The sequence below is a fragment of the Panthera tigris genome, chromosome X, assembly GCF_018350195.1.
Source record: "Panthera tigris isolate Pti1 chromosome X, P.tigris_Pti1_mat1.1, whole genome shotgun sequence".
NCBI lineage: Eukaryota > Metazoa > Chordata > Mammalia > Carnivora > Felidae > Panthera > Panthera tigris.
The window spans coordinates 110,804,600-110,825,189 of NC_056677.1; the positions used below are offsets into that span (position 1 = coordinate 110,804,600).

At 43.9% G+C, this 20,590-nt stretch overlaps 1 protein-coding gene and 2 pseudogenes across 3 annotated transcripts in view; 1 reads left to right on the forward strand and 2 right to left on the reverse strand.

Annotated features, from left to right (window-relative positions):
• Positions 1-20,590, forward strand: part of PABIR3 (PABIR family member 3) — a 92,048-nt gene that overhangs the window by 55,933 nt on the left and 15,525 nt on the right. Inside the window, exon 12 of one of the 3 annotated variants that reach the window (XM_042975286.1) lies at positions 16,595-16,701. The exons of 1 other annotated variant lie outside the window; for it this stretch is intronic. In XM_042975286.1, coding sequence (XP_042831220.1) covers positions 16,595-16,622 — 28 coding nt within the window. In that variant the 3' untranslated portion in view covers positions 16,623-16,701. Of the gene's footprint in view, positions 1-11,080; positions 11,444-16,594; positions 16,702-20,590 lie in introns of those variants that run through there. One more of the 3 variants, XM_042975288.1, reaches the window with a different exon arrangement.
• Positions 2,596-3,192, reverse strand: LOC102963322 (annotated as a pseudogene).
• LOC102963594 lies at positions 13,912-14,191 on the reverse strand (annotated as a pseudogene).

The following is a 20,590-nucleotide window of genomic DNA, read 5'->3' on the forward strand; positions in this document are numbered from 1 at the left end:
AATGCCACAGAATTGCATGCTTGAAAGTGGTTGAAGTGGCAAGTTCAATGTAAAAAACAAGAAACCTAGTATTTGCCACAGATCAGTTAAGCCACCATTTCCCAGGGTGTTTTATAAAATATGAATAAGTTAAGTGTCCTGAAGAATAAAAGATGGTTAAGGAAGTTTAGGAAAACCCATTAAAATCGTTTCTTTAACATTGTGATAGCCCAACAAAAGAGGTAGGGTATGAAGCATCTTTAACTTTTTAACTTAAGTTCTTGTTTTTGAGGGCGATCTTGTGGGATCTATGTTATGTACAGCCTTTGGAAAACGTTGGGTTAAACAAATTACAGTACGTTCCCTCCATGGAAATCTGTGCACCCATTAAGAATGATAACGTGGTCATATGTCACTCGACATGGGAAAGATGTTTACGCTAGATTGCCAAGTGAAAGAGCAACGTGATTAATGGGACCTCATTTTTGTTTTAAAAAGGTATAGGTATGCCTTAAACCTAAAAAGGCATAGGTAGCTATTTTATGTGGATATATAACAGAAAAAAACTTTGTAAGGCTATATGCGAGTATTAGTGAGGATGTGGAAATAGGACCCTTGCACATTGCTGGCTAGAATGTAGTGACTGTGGAAAACATTTTCGCAGTTCCTCAAAATAGTAAACATGGAATTGTTAGATGATCCAAGAATTCCACTCCTTGAAAACCAGGATGCAAACAGATACAGGTATGCTAATCCTCCTTGTGGCATTATTCACGACAGCCAAAAGGTGGCAACAACTCAAGGGTCCATCACCAGATATTTGGCACCAGTGGCCATGTCGCCACAAATGTTTTCTTCTCTGTGTTTTCATTCTAGTCTTTATGAGATGGTTTCCAGACCTATTACCATCTTAGCCGTTGGCCTCTGAACATTGTCCAGTTCGTCAACATCCTTCAAGTGTGGGACCGACAAATGACCACCACACACCACACTTTTTTTTTTTTTGCATCTCATTATGAGTTCCTTCAAAAAATGTGATATTAGATTTCTCTAATTAAAGCAATTTCAGAATACTTCTGGTTCGGTGTGACTGTACTCTGAATCCTGTTGTAAGATTATGTGGGAATGCGAGCTGGTGCAGCCGCTCTGGAAAACAGGATGGAGGTTCCTCCAAAAACTAAAAATAGAACTCCCCTACGACCCAGCCATTGCACTACTAGGCATTGATCCAAGGGATACAGGTGTGCTGTTTCGAAGGGACACATGCACCCCCATGTTTATAGCAGCACGGTCAACAGTAGCCAAAGTCTGGAAAGAGCCCAAATGTCCATCGATGGATGAATGGATAAAGAAGTTATGGTGTATATATATATATACGATGGAGTATCACTCGGCAATCAGAAAGAAGGAAATCTTGCCATTTGCAACTACATGGATGGAACTGGAGGGTATTATGCTAAGTGAAATTAGTCGGAGAAAGACGAAAATCATATGACTTCACTCCTATGAGGACTTGAAGAGACAAAACAGATGAACATAAGGGAAGGGAAACAAAAATAATATACAAACAGGGAGGGGGACAAAACAGAAGAGACTCCTAAATATGGAGAACAAACTGAGGGTTACAGGAGGGGTTGTGGGAGGGGGTTGGGCTAAATGGATAAGGGGCACTAAGGAATCTACTCCTGAAATCATTGTTGCACTAGATGCTGACGAATTTGGATGTAAATTTAAAAAAATAAAAAATAAAACAAGTTAAAAAAAAGTAAAAACAAAATAATAAAAATAAAGATAACTGAATAACTATAAAAACGATTAGGCATGTGTTTAAAATAATATTTTAAATATTATTTTTGACATTTGAAAATGTTCATAATATAATGTAAACCCAAAAATAGCTTATCAAATTGTATATTCAATGCAAAAATTTTGCTTCAAATATTTTTTTCAGTGTTTAAAATAAATATACTGTGGTAGGAATTTGTCAAAAAGATTATATGGTAGATACTCAATTAGCTATTTCCCCATCTTTTAATTTCTAAAGCTACATAGATGAATAAAACACTCCAGATAAGTTCCTTATCCAATCTCCTGTATTTGTTAAAACCTTAGTAGAACTTTTTATCAAACACTGAAAGGAGAGAACAAGAGGGCTTTCATGCTGATGGGAAGGGCAAAGAGAGTCCCTACAGCCTGGCCAAGGAATCTGAAGAACCTCTTGTCCTACATCATTTTCCACTCTTTGTCCCGATCGTTGTACCAGTTTTTAGACACAGTCAAGCTGCATCCAGATTGACTGGCCTCTCTATTGAGAGGCACCTAACAAGATGACAGTGACAAGCTAGGGTTCATAGTGATGTAGAATACCATTTCTTGTCCTTGATCTGATCCCAGTTCTCCTGACCAACCTAAGCTATACGTTGGTCTTCTTTCCAGCCTAATGACTCCTTTGCCTTTTATCCCTTTCGCCATGCTTCCCACATGGTAGGCACTATTTAAATGATCCTGGTAAACTGTACCTACCAGCTCCAAATAGCATCAGCCCAGTGCCTTCCACCGTGCGTATGTGCCTGTGTGCTTAATTTTTTGTTTGTGGGTTTGTTTGTTGTTGTTTTTTTCACTGTTCCAGTCAGTGGAAGGGAAACTTGATTGAGGGCACAGGGTCTTGGGGCTCGGGCAGGAGCCTGCCCTACAAGCAAAGTAAGAGTCAGTAGAGGGGCCTTATTTGACCTTCTCGGGACGCGGGTTTTTGGTGTGGCCTCACTTTTTCTTGGCGGCAGTTGACAGCGCTGGGGTGCAGACGAGAATAACACGGCACATTTTACCTTGTCACAGTTGTATTTCCGGGCCACTTGGCGGAGGGAAGGCCCAGGGATGCCCCCCCACGGGCAAAGCACCAAGCGCAAGGTGGATTCTTTCTGGAGATTGTAGCCTGAGAGAGTGCGGCCATCCTCCAGCTGTTTGCCCGCAAAAATTAGACGCTGCTGGTGAGGTGGGATGCCCTCCTTGTCTTGGACTTTGGTTTTGACCTTCTCAGTGGTGTCACCGGGCTTGACCGTGAGGGTGATAGTTTTACCCATCAGAGGCTTCACAAAGATCTGCATCTCTGTGTCCACAAGGCTGCTGCCACCGCCCCACTCAGCTACCTTGTTCTGTGTGCCTAGTGTTTTCAAGAGAGTAGTTTCCTCACTGCAAGGACTGCATCTTGGTGCATAGTTTCCAACAGGATGCTTAATGCTTATACTTGCTAAGCAGAAGTAACCTTAAGTCTTCAACTTTTGGGGGCATCCGGCTGGCTCAGTTCGGTAGAGCATGTGACTCTTGACCTTGGTGTCGTTGAGTTTGAGCCCCTCGTTGGGCATAGAGATTACTTAAAAAAATTAATTAATTAATTAATTAATTAATTAAAAAATAAAAATGTTTGTAAAAATCTTCAACTTTTGAAGAGTTTTCCATTAATACTATGCTTAAAGTCAACTTTACTGAGATATAATTTACATACTTATCACAAACTGCACCCAGTTTAAGCCCGCAGTCAAGATACAGACCGCTTCCATTGCCAGAGAGAATGCCCCCTTGTAGTTAGTTAATCTCAACCCCTGCTGCTGGCTTCAGGTTATCACTGGTCTCCTTTTCTTTATCGCCATAGATTAGATTCTCTTTATGATGTTTCACATACATGTATAATCACATAATATGCACTCTTTTGTGTCTGGCTGGTTTCGATTAGAATGTCCTTGAGATCCATCCATGTTGCTTTCTGTATCAGTGATTCATTACTTTTTATTGTGAGTCATATTTCATTGTATGTATATGTTACAATTTGTCCATTCACCTTTAAAAAATTTTTTTTATGTTTATTATTTATTTTTGAGAGAGAGACAGAGACGGAGAGACAGAGCGTGAGTGGGGGAGGGACAGAGAGAGAGGGAGACACAGAATTCAAAGCAGGCTCCAGGCTCTGAGCTGTCAGCACAGACCCCAATGTGGGGCTGGAACTCACAAACCGTGAGATCATGACCTGAGCTGAAGTCTGACACTTAACAGACTGAGACACCCAGGCGCCCCTGTCCATTCACCTTTTGATGGACATTTGGGTTGTTTCCAATTGGGGGCCATTACGAATAAAGCTGCTATGAATATTTGTGTTTTAACTTTTATGTGGATGTATGCTTTAATTTCTCCTGAGTAACTATCTAGTAGAATTGCTATATTATAATGGTGAGTGCATGTTTAACTTTATTCAGAAATTGCCAGCCTGTTCTCCAAAGTGATGTTACCATTTTGTATTCCCACCCGCAATGCATATTCATTTGAGTACTTCATGTGTGTGGTTCATTTAAACAGTGTTTTGCATTTTGAGATCCTGCTTTTCTAGAGGATTTGTTGTGTTTAAATCTCCCTTAAGATAAGAAAGCCATCAGTGAGAGTAAGGAAATATGTTTAAATACGTTTATTTTATTTAAAAAACGCTCATTGGATTTTATTTGTTTTCAAAGAATTTACCCTGTATATCTTGGGTTTTGTTATTTGGCCAAATGCAATTATTCATCACTGTTTAAAATGATCAGCTAAAGGGCATACTTCCTTCAAAAGATAATCCTATTTGATTTAGAAAATAAACTGACCTGACTTTCTCCAGAGTCTTCTAAAATTCTTAGGAATAGCTTCATATGACTTCCCACTTCTTTTTAGTTAACTTTGAGATAAATTCATAGATAAATCATTCTCAGAGAAGCTATGGCTCGCTAAACTCCCAGTGACGTAGTAAATGTGTATGTAGCCTCCCATACTCCCTCCTTACTGGCAGGTGAAGAGTCTGACTTTATAGATATTGGCCAGTGTCCTGTTGGTTAGGGGCTGTGAGCATCTGGAAAGCTATGAAGCATGGTATCAGCCTTTGGATCTTGGTGACAAAGAAGAAATTCTTTTTAAATGAAACAAGGGGGCGGCTGGGTGGCTCAGTCGGTTGAGCAGCCGACTTCGGCTCAGGTCACGATCTGGCAGTCTGTGAGCTCGAGCCCCGCGTCGGGCTCTCTGCTGACAGCTCGGGGCCTGGAGCCTGCTTCAGATTCTGTGTCTCCCTCTCTCTCTGCCCCTAACCCACCTGCATTCTGTCTCTGTCTCTTTCAAAAATAAATAAACATTAAAAAAAAAATTAAATGAAACAAAACAGGGGCCGCTGGGTGGCTCAGTCGGTTAAGCGTTCGACCTCAGCTCAGGTCATGATCTCACAGTTCGTGAGTTCGAGCCCCACGTCTGGCTCTGTGCTGACAGCTCAGAGCCTGGAGCCTGCTTCGGCTTCTGTGTCTCCCTCTCTCTCTACTCCTCCCCCAGTCGTGTTCTGTCTCTCTGTCTCTCAAAAATAAACACTAAAAAAATTAAATGAAACAAAACACTAGATGTACTTTGTCTATTTCACCGTACCCAAGATCCAAGGGTTTATAGAGCACGTGTTGCCAAGCAACAAGCTTTGCTAATCTCACTTTAGCATATAGGAACTCTAGTGTAAGTTCCAGGGTTGTTTGAGTCTTGTCTGGGACTCCTCAAATGCTGGGCATGAGAAGGAAGCCATTTGTATACTAGAAAATGTGGTGCCACGTTCACCAGGCTCTCGACTAGAGGATTTTGCTATCTCCTTTTCTACACTGTAAAATCAGGAGTAGTGTGCTTGCCTCTAGGATTTCTATCCCATCGTAGATGATCTGCACAGAACCGATTTAGTGCTATTCTCCTCTGTGATATAGGACCCACATTAACACATTGCATTTGTGGGCTATTTGGGGTCATTTGGCAGTGCCCGCTCTGCCCCAGAGAACTAACCCCTTCTGCTCCCAGCTTTTTTTTGTTGCTATGAGAAGCTTTTCTTTAGTCTCCAATTTTCTCGAAGCCATTTAAAAATATCATTTACTCTATACAAGAGCTCGTCTTTCCTTTATAAATCAAATACATTCCAGGTTTACTATATTATATTGAACTTTTCTTGGTCGTAAACCTTTCAAGGAACCTGGATTCATCTCTGTGACTCTGTGGAATTGTTATTCAATGGTAACTGCACCAGACGTTTTTCTGGTTCGAATTCTTTGACTGAGTGGTTCAGAGTCCTGTATTGTTTCATGTGAATGAAACGGCTCTTTTTAGAAATGCAGCACACTTCTCAGGAAGTTGAAAAGCAGGAGCACACTTTGAGATACGAAGCAGGTTAAGAGCACCTAGGCACTGTGTCTCTGCTGATGTATTATTGATCGTATTTAGATTCTGCTCCTCTCTCCCTAAAGACTTGAAGCAGAGACCGTTGAAGTTGATACAGCTTGTCATCGTTTCTTCCCACCCAGCTTTCTGCTGCCTGTTTCCTTCCAGCTGTCCAGGTGCCCGCTCCTCCACTAGTATCTGCCCAGGTCGGCTCCCTTCCAGAAGGGGCCAGGGCCGATGCTCCAGAGACACTTCTTCCCTCTTCTAATCAAAACTCCCATCGTATGTGGAGAAAAGGGAACACTCATGCACTGTTGATGGGAATGCAGACTGGTGCGTTGCGTGTGGAAAACAGTGTGGTTCCCAAGAAATTAAGAATAGATCTACTCTATGATCCAGTAATTCTACTACTGGGGATTTACCCGTAGAATGCAAAAACACTAACCCAAAGGGACACCTGCACCCCTGTGTTGATAGCGGCGTTATTTACAATAGCCAAAGTATGGGAGCAACCGAAGTGTCCACGGTATGTATCTCTAATGGAATGTTACTCAGTCGTAAAAAAGAATGCAATCTTGCCATTTGCAACAACATGGATGGATCTAGAGGGTATAGTGCTAAGTGAGAAAGTCAGAGAAAGACAAATACCACACGATTTCACTCATACGTGGAATCCAAGAAGCAAAACAAACGAACAAAGAAAATGAGACAAACCGAAAAACTATAGAGAAGAAAATAGTGGTTCCCAGAGAATAGGTGGGTAGGAGGGAGGATGGGTGAAATAGGTAAAGGGGATGAAGGGTACACTTATCTTGATGAGCACCGAGTAAGGCATACAAGTGTTGAGTCACTATATCATTTGCCTGAAACTCATATAACACTGTATATTAACTCGACTGGAAAAGAAAAGCTCCCATCCTAGCCAGTCTGACATCAATTTGGACGTCCTGATTAAAGTTTTTCACAGGAAGTTGGAAGTGGCCAATAAATTTAACCCTGGGGAGGGTTGTTTGTATTTTAAAGCAACAATTTAGCTCTAATCTCCATCACTGGAACTTGGGGCGTAGTGGTCAGGAGATGACGTAGATGGGACGGTCCATCCCCTTCCTGCCCCCTCTCCAGCGCTCCCCAGACACAACGAAGAGTGGGTAGAAGCCACAGGCCTTCTCTCCTCTCTCTCCATTATCGTCCCCATTTGTTTAGGAGCAAACTGACGCTTGGGAGGCTTACGCGGTGCCCAAGTTTCTCCCTGGGGACAATAATGGCACCGATAGCATGGACGTTGTTGTGAAGACAAAATTATCTGCTACATGCAAAACGCTAAGCTTCCTGGCAAATCATAAGCACACAATTTTATAAGTGCTTGTTGTGATCGTTCTTATTTACCAGCTGGTCTCTAAAAGGAAAGGAAGAGGCCAATCCTAGGTATCTTCCAGTCTCCCTTTCTAGACATTCGGCATGCCATTCTTGGCTTTTATTTACACATGGGTTATAAAGCTTCCTTTAACGTAAGTTTAAGGGATGCCTGGGTAGCTCAGTCGGTTAAGCGTCTGATGCTTGACCTGAGGTCAGATCTTGATCTCAGGGTCAAGAGTTCAAGCCCCGCGTTGGGCTCTGCACTGGGCGTGAGGTCTACTTAAGAAAAGAAACAAAGAAATCCGAGTAGGGAAAAGTAAGTTGATTTAAACAGAATTGTTAGGTGTCACGTGGTGTGTGGATGTGGCAAAGATGTTGATGAATATAAGTAAATGCCTCCGGTGATTCCTCATCACTAGAATAAGGTCAAACCGTACTGGAGTGGCCACCCTATTTAATATTGTACTGTGAAATATTAATATTAATATTAACTATTAATATTGCTATCTTCCCCCCCCCCCTGCCTCCCAGTACTCCTGATCCCCTCTAGCCTGCTCTGCTTTTTCTTTTTGCTCTAGGATGTATCACCTTCTAACATTTTCTATAGGTGACTTTTTTTTTTAATTATTCATTTTTGAGAGAGACAGAGACAGAGAGTGAGCAGGGGAGGGGCAGAGAGAAAGGGAGGCACAGAATCCCAAGCAGACTCCAAGCTCCGAGCTGGCCCCACAGAGCCCGATGAGGGGCTCGAACCCACCAACTGCGAGATCATGACCTGAGCCTAAGTCGGACACTTAACCTACTGAGCCACCCAGGCGCCCCTAGGTTACTTATTTTCTTTTTTGTGTCTCTTTGTTGGAATGTAAGCCCCTCCAAGGCAGGAACCTTTTACTGGTTCTGTTCATGAAGTGAGCACAGTGCCTAAAACAGTGCATGGCCTTGGAGATGGTCACTAAATATATGATGATCTCGCGGTCTGTGAGTTCAAGCCCTGAGTCGGCTAGCTCCGAGCCTGGAGCCTGCTTCGGATTCTGTGTCTCCTTCTCTCTCTGCCCCTCCCCGACTTGTGCTCTGTCTCTCTCTGTCTCTCAAAAATAAATACATGTAAAAAAATTTTTTTTCAAAGATTTGGTTACAAAAATGTCCATCACCATCTTGAGTTTGTAGCAGTGAAGACTTTGCAACAGACTCAACATCCATCAATCAGAGTTCAGTTCGAGAACTCATGGTGACTCTCACTGGATGAAGGACAATCCGGCACTATCTACCAAAATTATAAATGCACATAGCCTTTGAAGGAGCAATTCCGCTTTTAGGAGTTTATCTCGCGGATATACTTGCTCATGTACCAAATGAGCGTGTGTTGGTGGCTCACTCAAGTGCACTCGTCACTCCTACTAGACACAGCAGTGACAGAACTCATTAAATTATTATGTGGGGCTATATTTATTGATGTGGGAAGATCAGAAGAGCTAACATTAATGCAGCATGCTGCGTGCCAGGCACTGCGATAAGTGTTTTTATATATTTTTATCTTATTTAATCCTCATAACAGCCCTGTGAGGTAGTTCCTATAATAGTATAATAATAAATAATAGTCCTCATTTTACACGGGAGGAAATGGATTCAGGGAGGTTAATTTACTTACCCAGGGTCAGTAATCCGTAGCAATTGCTAATACGGAGCAATGCTGAGATGTCTGAAATATGTTATGACAAAACAATATGTACGCTACGATCCACTTTTATGAGAAAAAAAATACACATAGATATGTAAGTGCATAGATGTGCATTTAAAAAAAGGTTGGAAAGAAATATATCAAAATATTAACAGTCGGCTGCTGCGATTGTGGGTGGTTTCTCTTTTCTTCCTTTTGCTTATAATTTCCTGATTTTTCTGTCAAATCTTGGGGCTGACTTGGAGGGAGGAAGTCCCGCCAGGAGGCGTGAATTACTTGTGTAATTTTAAAGATGGCTCCATCTTTAAAAGCTCGGCGGTAGTGTGGAACAGTGACACAGATTTGTGGGAAGCGTTTCTAGGCTGAGAGGGAAAAAAAAACACCAGTGGGGAGGGAGAGATTGCCCAAAGGGAAAGAGGATGGCTCCTGGGGCCAAGTGCAGGCGAAGTGTCAAAGGCACTGGTGGAAGAGGCAACCTTGAGGAGCAAGTCCCTCGTCTCCATGAGGCTGAGGGGTGGGGGACAAGCAGACGGGGGGCCGGGGGAAAGGCAGAGAACTGGCGCAGGGCTAGGGAAAGAGGGAGCACTGAGAGCTCCTGCCCAATGACCTGTGTCCTATCATCGAAATCCAAAGCTGGCCCTCTACTGAGGGGTCGGGCAGAGGGGGTTGGGTAGGGGATCTGAGGAGAGGGAGAGGATTTGGAACAATCACTGAGAGAAATTTGATACAGATATATAAAAGGACTGCCTCGCAGCCCTTGGGGCCCCGCTGAGGCTGGCTGGCCTGGCTTTGTAGCCGAGCCAACTTCATGACCTTCTCCAGCAATAGCCAGCAGCCCGGGAGTGGGGGGTGGAGAGAATGGGTGGTGGGATTTTCACAGGGCTGGGGATTGGCAGAGCAGGTGCTGCAGAAGGACACGGGGAGAGCGAGTCCAGGGGTCAATGCTAGCATGGCTAAATGGGGCTGACCTGGAAGGAGGAAAGGATGCCAGCAGGCTTACTGATGGCGTCTGGGAAAGGAGAAGGGAGGAAGGACAGGCTGGTGGCCGTGTGGGCCAGAGAGTGTAGAGCGAGACCAATAGGAAACTGAGGTCGGAGGGGTGTTTCTGAGTTTGACACGTTGAACTGTCTCCTCTGGAGCTCTGGGGGGAAGCGGGACGTGCAGCAAGGAAACGGTGCGGACGGAGGGGTGAGGACAGCGGTACAATAACGCCTACCTGATAGAGGGCAGTTTGGCAATATCTGTCAAAATTCCAAAGGCACGTTCCCGTTCGTCCAGCAGTTCAGCTTTGAGGGGTGTCTCGTCCAGATATACTTACTTGCTTTTGTGCAAGATGAGTGTTGAGGGTGAGTCGGGACGGCGCTGTCTGTAACGGCCACAGATTGGAAGCAGCCGAAAAGTCCATCGATAGTGATTTCATTGGTTACATAAATTGTGGTTCATAAAAATGGAACGCTAGGAGGCTGGAGAAGGGAGGACGTTTCTCTTGCTAAGTGGAAGAGGCAAGGCACCGATCAGTGGGAATAGTTCACAGTCTATTTGCTAACCCACGCGTAAAACCTCTCCAGACGGATACATAAAAACTGTTCATATAGGTTGCCTCTGAGGAGGGAGAGCTGTTGGCTGGATGACAGGGTTTGTTTGGAAGGCAACTTCTCATTTGCCCTTCTGTTTCTGTTGTGTAGCTTTCGTCTTTCTTTATGGAAATATAAGCGACAGAGAAAAATTGTATATATTCGAGGTATACAATGTGATGTAGCTTTTGAATTTGGAGCCACGTGAATATATTACTCAGTGAGGGAATAAAAATAATTAACTGATAACATTATATATAGACATCCATGTATCTGTATGTAATTTGGATCTCTTTTATAGATAGGACATCATTAAAATAAAAGCACAACGAAAACTCCCACCAGAGAGTTTGCTTCGAACCAGTCAGTTTGCCCCGGAGATAGGTTGGAATTTGGATGCCATGAAACTGACCATGTGCCAGTAATTGCTGAGGCTGGGTGACGGGTATGTGGGGGTTCGTTTTCATCTGAAACGCGAAATCGCCGCTCTTGTAGGGCAAAAATGCCCACGTGGCGGCAATTCCATGCAGTTTAAGCTAATGCTGTTCTCATTTTTTGTAAATTTTCCACAATACAAAAGTTTTCAAAGACAGAAAAACAGGTGAGCTCCCTCCACACTCTTGCTAGGAATACTCATCCCGGCTCTTGTATCTTATAATTCAATGGGAATAAAGTCCCATTCCCCCGTCAACTTCTTTTTTTTTTTTTTTAATTTTTTTTAAATCTTTATTTATTTTTGACAGAGAGACAGAGTGTGAGCAAGGGAGGAGCAGGGAGAGAGGGAGACACAGAATCCGAAGCAGGTTCCAGGCTCTGAACTGTCAGCACAGAGCCCGATGTGAGGCTTGAACTCACGAACCGGGAGATCATGACCTGAGCCAAAGTCGGACGCTCGACCGGCTGAGCCATCCGGGCGCCCCTCCCCTGTCAACTTCTGAAACAGCGTGCTGCCTCTCTGATTCCCTTTATTCTGGGACCCGATACTATTTTCAGGATTTTTCCTGTTAACAGCAACCTCTCCCCACCCTGTTGTGTGTTAATTGGGTACCACCTTATCCTTATTGCTGGTGAAGCTCATCCTGTTCTCAAAAAATCACGTCTTTAGTTTTTTATGATCACTTGATGTTCTCTTCCTGCCTCACGGTCTATTATTAGCAATCCTACCTAATTTGGGGCCATGCATTTGTCCAGGTTGCATATATTTATCCGTCTGGGGGCTGATGTCTCTAGGACATTCAGTATACAGCCTTAAGTTGTTTTGCTTCTGTCTGCGCTTCTTCTGTTACCTAGGAAGCTACGGGGACTTTGGCCTGGCCCCCAACACCTGCTAATCCATGCGTTGTTGTCTGTCCTCAGGAGGCAGGTGGCTTCCCCTTGCTGCCTACAGGTCCGGGCATCTTCCCTGTGCCCCGCAGTCCGTCGGTCAACTCTGCTTGCGTATGCCCCTAGTACCCCCAAACTTAATCGGTTCCTCCAACTTGAAGCCTCCCCTTTACTTCCTCTAGGAACAGCCTCCTATGACCCCCTTCCTCAGGCAGTCTAGGTTTGGCATACCTTCTCTGTGCTCTCACAACTTCCTTTGTGACGCCAAAATGTGCTGGCCTCTTTTTTTTTTTTTTTTTGTCCTGTCCATCCCAGACTACGAGCTCCTGGGTTAAGGATCAAGCCTGTGTCTTGTTCTCCCTTGAATATCTCACACCGAGCACGGCATCGGGCACATGGTTAAATGCTCGAAATAATACATTTTTACAATTTTAATTTGAAATACTTCCGGCGTACAGAAAATTGTATGCAAAAATAGCAGAAGGAACTTTCACGTGCCCTTTATCAGGATTCATCTGGTGTTAGCATCTTGTTACATTGACCATTCTCCCTACACACACACATGCACACACACACACACACACTCATACACACATTTTTGCGTGTGAGGCTCTGGGGAGTAAATCGCAGACATCAATATGTGTTTCCTAAGAACAAGGACATTCTGTTAGATAAACATATGGTAAAGTTGGCAAATTCAAGAAATATAACATTAGATACAACATACTATTATATAATCTACAGGTCATACTCCGATTCTGCTCATTGTACCAAGAATGTCCTTCACAGCTATTTTCTTCCTGGTCCATGATGCAGTCTAGGATCACACATTGTATTTAGCTGTCACGTCTCTTACTTCTCTCAAGTGTCCTTCCATCTGGAACAGCCCTCAGCCTTTCTTTGTCTTTCAAGACATCAGCATCTTGGAAGAGCACGGGCCAGTTATTTTGCAGAACGGTCCCCAGTTGGGGCTTGCCTGATGTGTCCTCATGATGAGAGGTCATGCATTTCTAGCATGAGTCAAACATTAAAAGGGATCCAGTGATTGTCGGTGACGTTAACTTTGATTAATTGTTAAGATGACGTCTGCCATGTTTTTCCAGTGTAAAGATACAACTTTTCTTTTTGTACTGAATAACTAATGTATGGGGAGATACTTTGAGACTATGTAAATAACATGTTTTTCATAAAACTTTCAGTCACTACTTTTAGGATCCATTGATGACTCTTGCCTGAACAGTTTTTACTATGGTGGTCGTCAAAGAGTAATTTTCAACATAACATCTATGCATTGGTTAAATGAATTGCTCATTTGTCCTACAGAAGGGATGCCTCCTTTGCTAGGACAGCAGCTTCTAGTTGGCTGCAAGAGTGAAGTCTAGGTGGAGACAAGCTGGCAGTGCTTGGAAAACTTAAATGAGGTCAGTTCTGCTCCAAGCCCTGCTGGCCTGTATCAGGACCCCGCATGGACTCCGTGGCCTTCCCAAGATGGTCGCCATGCTGAGGCCCAGCAGCAGCGGCTTGCTTAGTCAGCCCCATGCCTGAGGACCCATGCCTGCCTACTCTTACTATTTTCCATCAAAGTGGAGAGCAGAGAGGATAAAGATGGGGGGCACTCTTGCCTTCCATTTTGACTTATTTGAAAAACAGAAAGCAGAATTCAGGATTCCACCCAACCTTTTCTGCCATTCTGGAGACCACATTTTTAGACGGTGGGATCGAGGCATTGCTTTTTTTTTTTTTTTTTTTTTAATTTTGTCACACAAATTTATTTATTATAGGCTAGCAATGTGTTAAATGGTGGAGCTTCTACTGGTCTTTCAACTCCTTCAGGCTTCTGATGGCCGACTTTACTGTGAGGGCAGAAGTGGTGTTGTAGGTCCAGGCACCACCCGCTACAGTTTTCATGCGGGAACCACGATGCCAGATTCCCCACAGCTCGTCTTTTCATCTTGGTTTTGTCACAGAAGGAGCAAGGCTACTTGGTGTGCTGGCCTATTTCAAGCTTCTTCGCCATTTTCCTCAGGGAGGCACCACAACGGGTCCCGTATTTACCGACGATTCCGACCTTCGTGGTGCATTTAGCCATGTCGCTGCGAGCTAGGTCGGAGCCCAGGGAGCCAAGGTATCATGTTCATGTGGGTTCTTGTACAGAAAACGAAAGGCACCGTGACTACATGGAAGGCAGAGGGAAGTACATGGTGGAGTTATTTTTGTTCGGGGACTGTATTAGTTTCCTAGGGCTGTTGTACCAAAATACCACAAACAGGGTGGCCTAAAACAATAGAAATTTATTCTCTCACAGTTCCAAGAGCTAGGGTTTAAAATCTAGGTGTGGCAGGGGCATGGCATGCTCCCCCTGAAGCCTCGAGGGCAGGATGCTTCCTTGCCTCTTCCAGCTTCCCGTGGCCCCAGGTGTTTCCTGGCTTGTGGCTGCACATCTTCAGTCTCTGCCGCCATCTCCCCTGTGTGTCTGCATTTGCCTTCACATGGCATTCTCTCTGTGTCTGTGTCTTTGTTCAAATTTCCCTCTTCTTATAAGGACCTCGGTTATATTGGTTTAGGGCCCGCCCTAATAACCGCATCTGAACTTGATTACATCTGCAAAGACCCTAACATTCACAGGTACCCAGGGTTAGGGCTTCAGCCTCTCTTTTTGGGGGACCTGACTCAACCCATAACAGGAGCCATGTCTGAAGTCCAGCCCATTTGGGAACACAAAGTGGAGTGCTATTCCCTATAATGCCTCAGCCCAGTATAACAGAGCTCTCTGTCCTTCCTGCTCACTCTGGTCTTGGTTGGCTTGCCAAGATGTAAGGAAGGAAAATGAGACAGGCAGAACATCCTCAGCCCCCTTGAAATAGGCTTTGGACGTTAATTTTCAAATGACCACAAGCGATGCACGTAGATGCCATTGCATAGAAGACAATAGTAGAGAACAGGAACAGTCTACGAGGCTCTGGCCCCTGCATTCCTTCACAGAATTCTCATACTTATGATATAAATAGATTTGTTACCATTTGACCGATGGGGAGCACGAGACCCAGAGAGATGAAGTGACTTCAAAAAAGTCACACAACTACTGATACTAAATTTCAGTAAATATTTGTTGCCTGAATGAGTGAATGAATGACTCAATCTGGGACAGTATCTCTGGTCTCCATTTCCTGATCCATTACTCTTTCCACTGTACCTCACAAATGACTGAAGACTGAGGTGTGGTCCCAAGACAATGAAGTATAGATCTGACCAGGTCAATTCCAGATTCTGTTGCTATATTTAATAACTTTCTGAATTCTGTGGTAATGAGCATGCCAGCCTAATTGATTTCTTTTCCTGCTCCTCTTCTGATACACCAATCAAGAGGCCATTTTGTCAAGATACTGAGGCATTGGCTTTAATTTTACTTGAGCTACATAATTGTCTAAAATTATATTTGCACTAAAGGCAGGCCTTATCACGGGGACACTTTTCCTATAACAATATATCAAGGAAGTAAAGAATTCAACATGTTACCTTCATACTCAGAAATGGAAGATTGATATTCCCTCATGCCCATTTCTGGGTTTCCATCAGCATCACTGAGGGAGCCGGGAAAGCTCCATCCAACAAGGACTCAGTAACAATGTGCTGTGTGCCCAACCATGGGCTAGGTGATGGAGTGAAGGTCGGGGAAGAAGAGAAGGAAGCTCTCTCAAGGATCTTCCAGTCTAAGGGAACCATGTGGGCATCCACATGGGAAACAGTGACCAAAGAGAAGTTGACACTTCCTAAGCACCTATGAGGTGCCAGTCACTTGACGAACCCAGGAAGGCAGATATTACCCCTATATAACAGATGAGCAAACTGAGGAACAGAGAGGCTGAGACAACTTGCCCAAGATCGCATAGCTAGTAAGTGGTAGAACCAGGCTTCAAGCCCAGCAGGCCTGTGACTCAACAAAAGAGAATAATATGAGATGGCTTATAGGCAAGCACTTGCTTGCATGGGCCAGACGAGATGCATTCAAGAAGTTTCAGTGAGATGCATGGAATCTAGGAAGGCCAGGATGGGGCCTCTGGGAGATAAGACTGTGTCAGGAAGTTGACAGCCTGCAGCAGGTGCTCCCATACCAAATCCCTTTATAACTTGCCCACTACAACCACCTGTTCCCTGAAGGGCTCAGGCTCCGTCCATCTTCTCTTCTGGTGTACTTGGGAAGGTGGGGAAGAGAAGCCAGTTCACATTTCTACCTTCAACTCAAACTGCCCCCTCTCTGAGGCTGGCTGAACTGTTAACCATCCAAGTGCCTGACCTTGTGGGACAATTTCTCCACGTTTCTCAACCCAGAAGCATAGCCCCCTTTGAGCCGAGAGGAGCCTCTCTTTTGAGAACCACAAGACCCCACACCCCCCGTGGCCTCCCCTCTCCCTCCTTTCCTCCCCTTACGCTTCTGTTCACATAGAAAGCATGGCAGGAATTGAACGTGTTTCTGCTTTTTTTTCCATGGCAGGGAGAAGAGCTGGCTTAGTCAGATATAGAATCCTCCCAGTCTGCTCAAGGCGTTGCCAATCAAATAGCCTTCATCTGAAACATCAGATCTGTAGATTAAAATAAAAGAAGGGCACACGCATTCTCGGACTTTTTTCTCTACCCAGTGAAAAGAATAAGTTTCTTAAGTCTGTAGTTTTAGTTCTCAAGAGTCAAAGAGTCATGGTATATGGGGGGAGGGGAGGTGGGGGGAGGGTTCTCTCAAAAGAAAAATGGGATAAATGAAAGTTTTTGTAGGTCACTTACAAGAAATGCAGAGTTGTGCTCAGATTTTTTTTAACTTTTTTTAAAAATTTTATTTATTTTTGAGAGAGAGATAGAGCATGAGCAGGGGAGGGCAGAGAGAGAGGGAGACACAGAATCCGAAGCAGGCTCCAGGCTCTGAGCTGTCAGCACAGAGCCTGACGTGGGGCTCCAACTCACAGATCACGAGATCATGACCTGAGCCAAAGTCGGATGCTTAACCGACTGAGCCACCCAGGCGCCCCTTTAAGACTTTTGATTTTGAAATAAGTATGGAGTCACAGGAAGTTGCCCTTCACCCAGTCTCCCCCAATGATTACATCACACATAATTATAGTACCATATAAAACCCAGAAAATGGATATAGGTACAATGTGTATGTATAGTTGTATGCCATTTCATTACATGTGTAGATTTGTGTGACCACCATCACAATCAAGAGGAAAACTGTTCTATCACCACAAAGATCTCCCTGTGTACCCCTTTGTAGTCACACCCACCCTGCCCTCTACCCCCATCACCATCCCTAATCTCTGGTAGCCATTAATTTATTCTCCCATCTCTATAATCTTGTACTTTAAAGGAGCGCCTGGGTGGCTCAGTTAGCTAAGTATCTGCCTCTTGATTTCGGCTCATGTCATGATCTCGTGGTTCGTGGGATCGAGCCCCGTGTCGGGCTCTGGGCTGACAGCGTGGAGCCTGCTTGGGATTCTCTCTCTGCCTCTCTCTCTGCCCCTCCCCCACTCGTGCTCTCTCTTTCAAAAATAAATAAAACATTAAAAAAAAGATCTCGTATTTTAAAAAGTACAGTTCCCTTACAAAAATGGGTTGGCACCTCCAGTGTTCACAGAATCTCAGGCTTGAAGGAGTGACTTCTCCAGCCCATTTCCCACTCCATGCCCAAATTCCCTCTCCACTTCCTCCAAGTGTCCATCCAGCTGCTACAACATGCAAACCAGAACCTTCTTCAGGATCTTATGGATATTGCGGTATGTGATATAAATATTTAGAGCAAGGACATTGTTTCCTCCTGCAAACTTATTTAATAACTGTCAAAACTTTTACCCTTAGACTAAATATTACAAAAGGCCCTCTCCTGTGCTGATTTTCCCATCACACCCTGTTCTATCCCAAACAAGCACCTCCTCTTTCCACCCTTTTACCTAGTGAGTGGGATGAGATGCAGGAGGCCTGGAAGGCTCACAGAAAATGCCAGAAATCCCTTCCTTAACTATAGATGAAACAGTCTGGCCTCCAGCAGTTGGGGCCTTTCAAACGTAAGTGGTGCCTGTGTGGAATTTATTTCCCAGGCTGTTGTTATCTACATGATACCTATAAGTCATTCCGGGGAGATAATCCGTGGAACCCAACTGCCCTGGAGTCCAACTCCTCGGGACTCACTTGTGGTGGGTAAGAGAATTTTGCAAGGCACTCTATAGCCCATAGCATCAGAAAATAATGACTCAAAAGCATGCCAAGACCAGAAGGGGTTAGCAGAAGTCAAGCCATGGGGGTTCCATGGCTGGGATTAATTTGGATCCCCCACCTCCTCTCCCCTGTACTGTTTTGAAATCTTTCCACTTTGCACAAACCGAACTTGCTCTGCACAAAGAGCACCTTGTTCTCCTCAACTGAACAGCGGCACTTACACAAATGCAGACTCAGACCCATTAGGATGTGGCCTTTAGAAGAAATGATTTCAAGGGGTAGTGGTGGGGAGGGCATCTGACTTTGGGCCAGGAGACACTGCAAGCTAATGAATACCCTCCTCCTTCTTGAAATATGGCTAAGAGGACCCTAGCTCACCACTTTCTGAGTGGGGGCTCCTGCCTTCCAGAACCCTCACTTCCCCTTAGGTGAAGAGCGTATGAGCAGTGAGGAAGGGAAGGAAAGACTACAGCTAGCTGTGTGCCCCACCCCAAGTGCCATGGCTCTGGGTCCACGTCACAGCTTTCAACCCAAAGGCTAAAAGGCCTGAAATATGTGCTTCAGGTGAATGTAGCTACTCGTGTCTCAATGTTTTCCCCTTAACTAAATAGCCTGTGTGTGGAATTTGTCATTTCCAAAGTGAAAAGGTATCTCCAACTGCTTTAATGATCCTGGCACGGGCGTGGCTGCTTTGGTTTTTTAAGGGGGTAATTTCTGTGGCTACTTTTGGGCTTTTTCTTCAACTTGTGGTAAATGCACAGAACACAAGGCCACTCCCTGGTCTGGAAGCTGATCATGGCTCTGACCCTTGCTCACTGGGAGGCCTTCTTGTGGACGGCAAGTAACTTCAACTCTCCCAGCCTCAGTTTCCTCATCTGCAAAGGAGGGATAAATAATGACTGTCCTCCTAACAAAGGAGGTCATTTACATAAACACATCAGCAACATCTTTGTGAAAGTTTCAGAGGGAAAATCTAGTGATCAAGACATTCCAATACAGTATCAAAAATAGTTCAAAAATGTTCTTCAGTGTTTAGAAAAACATTCTTTTTTTGGAATTCAAATGGTTACTTTCATTTATTTTTTATTAAGTTTTTTTTTTAATTGTAATTCCAGTATAGTTAACATACAGTGTTATATTAGTTTCAGGTGTACAATATAGTGATTCAATGGGGCACCTGGGTGGCTCAGTCAGTTAAGGGTCTGACTTCAGCTCAGGTCATGATCTCATGGTCACGGGTTTGAGCCCCACGTAGGGCTCTGTGCTGACAGCTCAGCAGGCCTGGAGCCTGCTTTGTGGATTCTGTCTCCTGCTCTCTCTGCCTCTCCCCCACTCATACTCTGTCTCTCTCTCTCAAAAATAGATAAAACATTTTTAAAAATTTTTTAAATAAACATTTAAAATTTTTCTTAAATACAGTGATTCAACAAGTCTATACGTTATTCAGTGCTCATCATGATCAGTGTACTGTTTAGTTCCCATCAACGACTGCACCCATCCCTCCACCCACCTCCCTTCTGGCAAACATCAGTTTGTTCTTTATAGGTGAGAGTCTGTTTCTGGTTTTGTCTCTGTCTTTTTTTTCCTTCGCTCATTTTTCTGTTTCTTAGATTCCACTATGAGTGAAATCATATGGTGTTTGTTTTTCTCTGACTTATTTCACTTAGCTTATACTCTCTAGCTCCATTCATTGTTGTTACAAATGGCAAGATTTCATTATTTTTATAGCTGAATAATAGTCCAGTGTGATATATCTATATCTATATCTATATCTGTATCTGTATCTGTATCTGTATCTATATCTATATCTATATCTATATAATCTTCTCTATCCATTCATCTGTCAACGGACACTTGGGCTGCTTCCATAATGTGGCTATTGTAAATAATGCTACCATAAACATAGGAGTACCTATATCCCTTTGAATTAGTGTTTTTTTGTATTTGGGGGAGAAATACCCAGTAGTGCAACCACTGTATCATAGGGTAGTTGTATTTTTAATTTTTTGAGGAACCTCCATACTGTTTTCTAGAATGGCTGCACCAGTTTGCATTCCCACCAACAGTGCACAAAAGGTCCTTGTTCTCCACATCCCCACCAACGCTTGTTGTTTCTTGTGTTGTTCATTTTAGCCACTCTGACCCATGTGAGGTGATATCGCACTATGGTTTGGATTTGCATTTCCCTGATGATGAGTGACGTCGAGTATCTTTTCATGTGTCTGTTGGCCATCTGGATGTCTTCTTTGGAGAAGTGTCTCTTCATGTCTTTTGCCCGTTTTTTAAT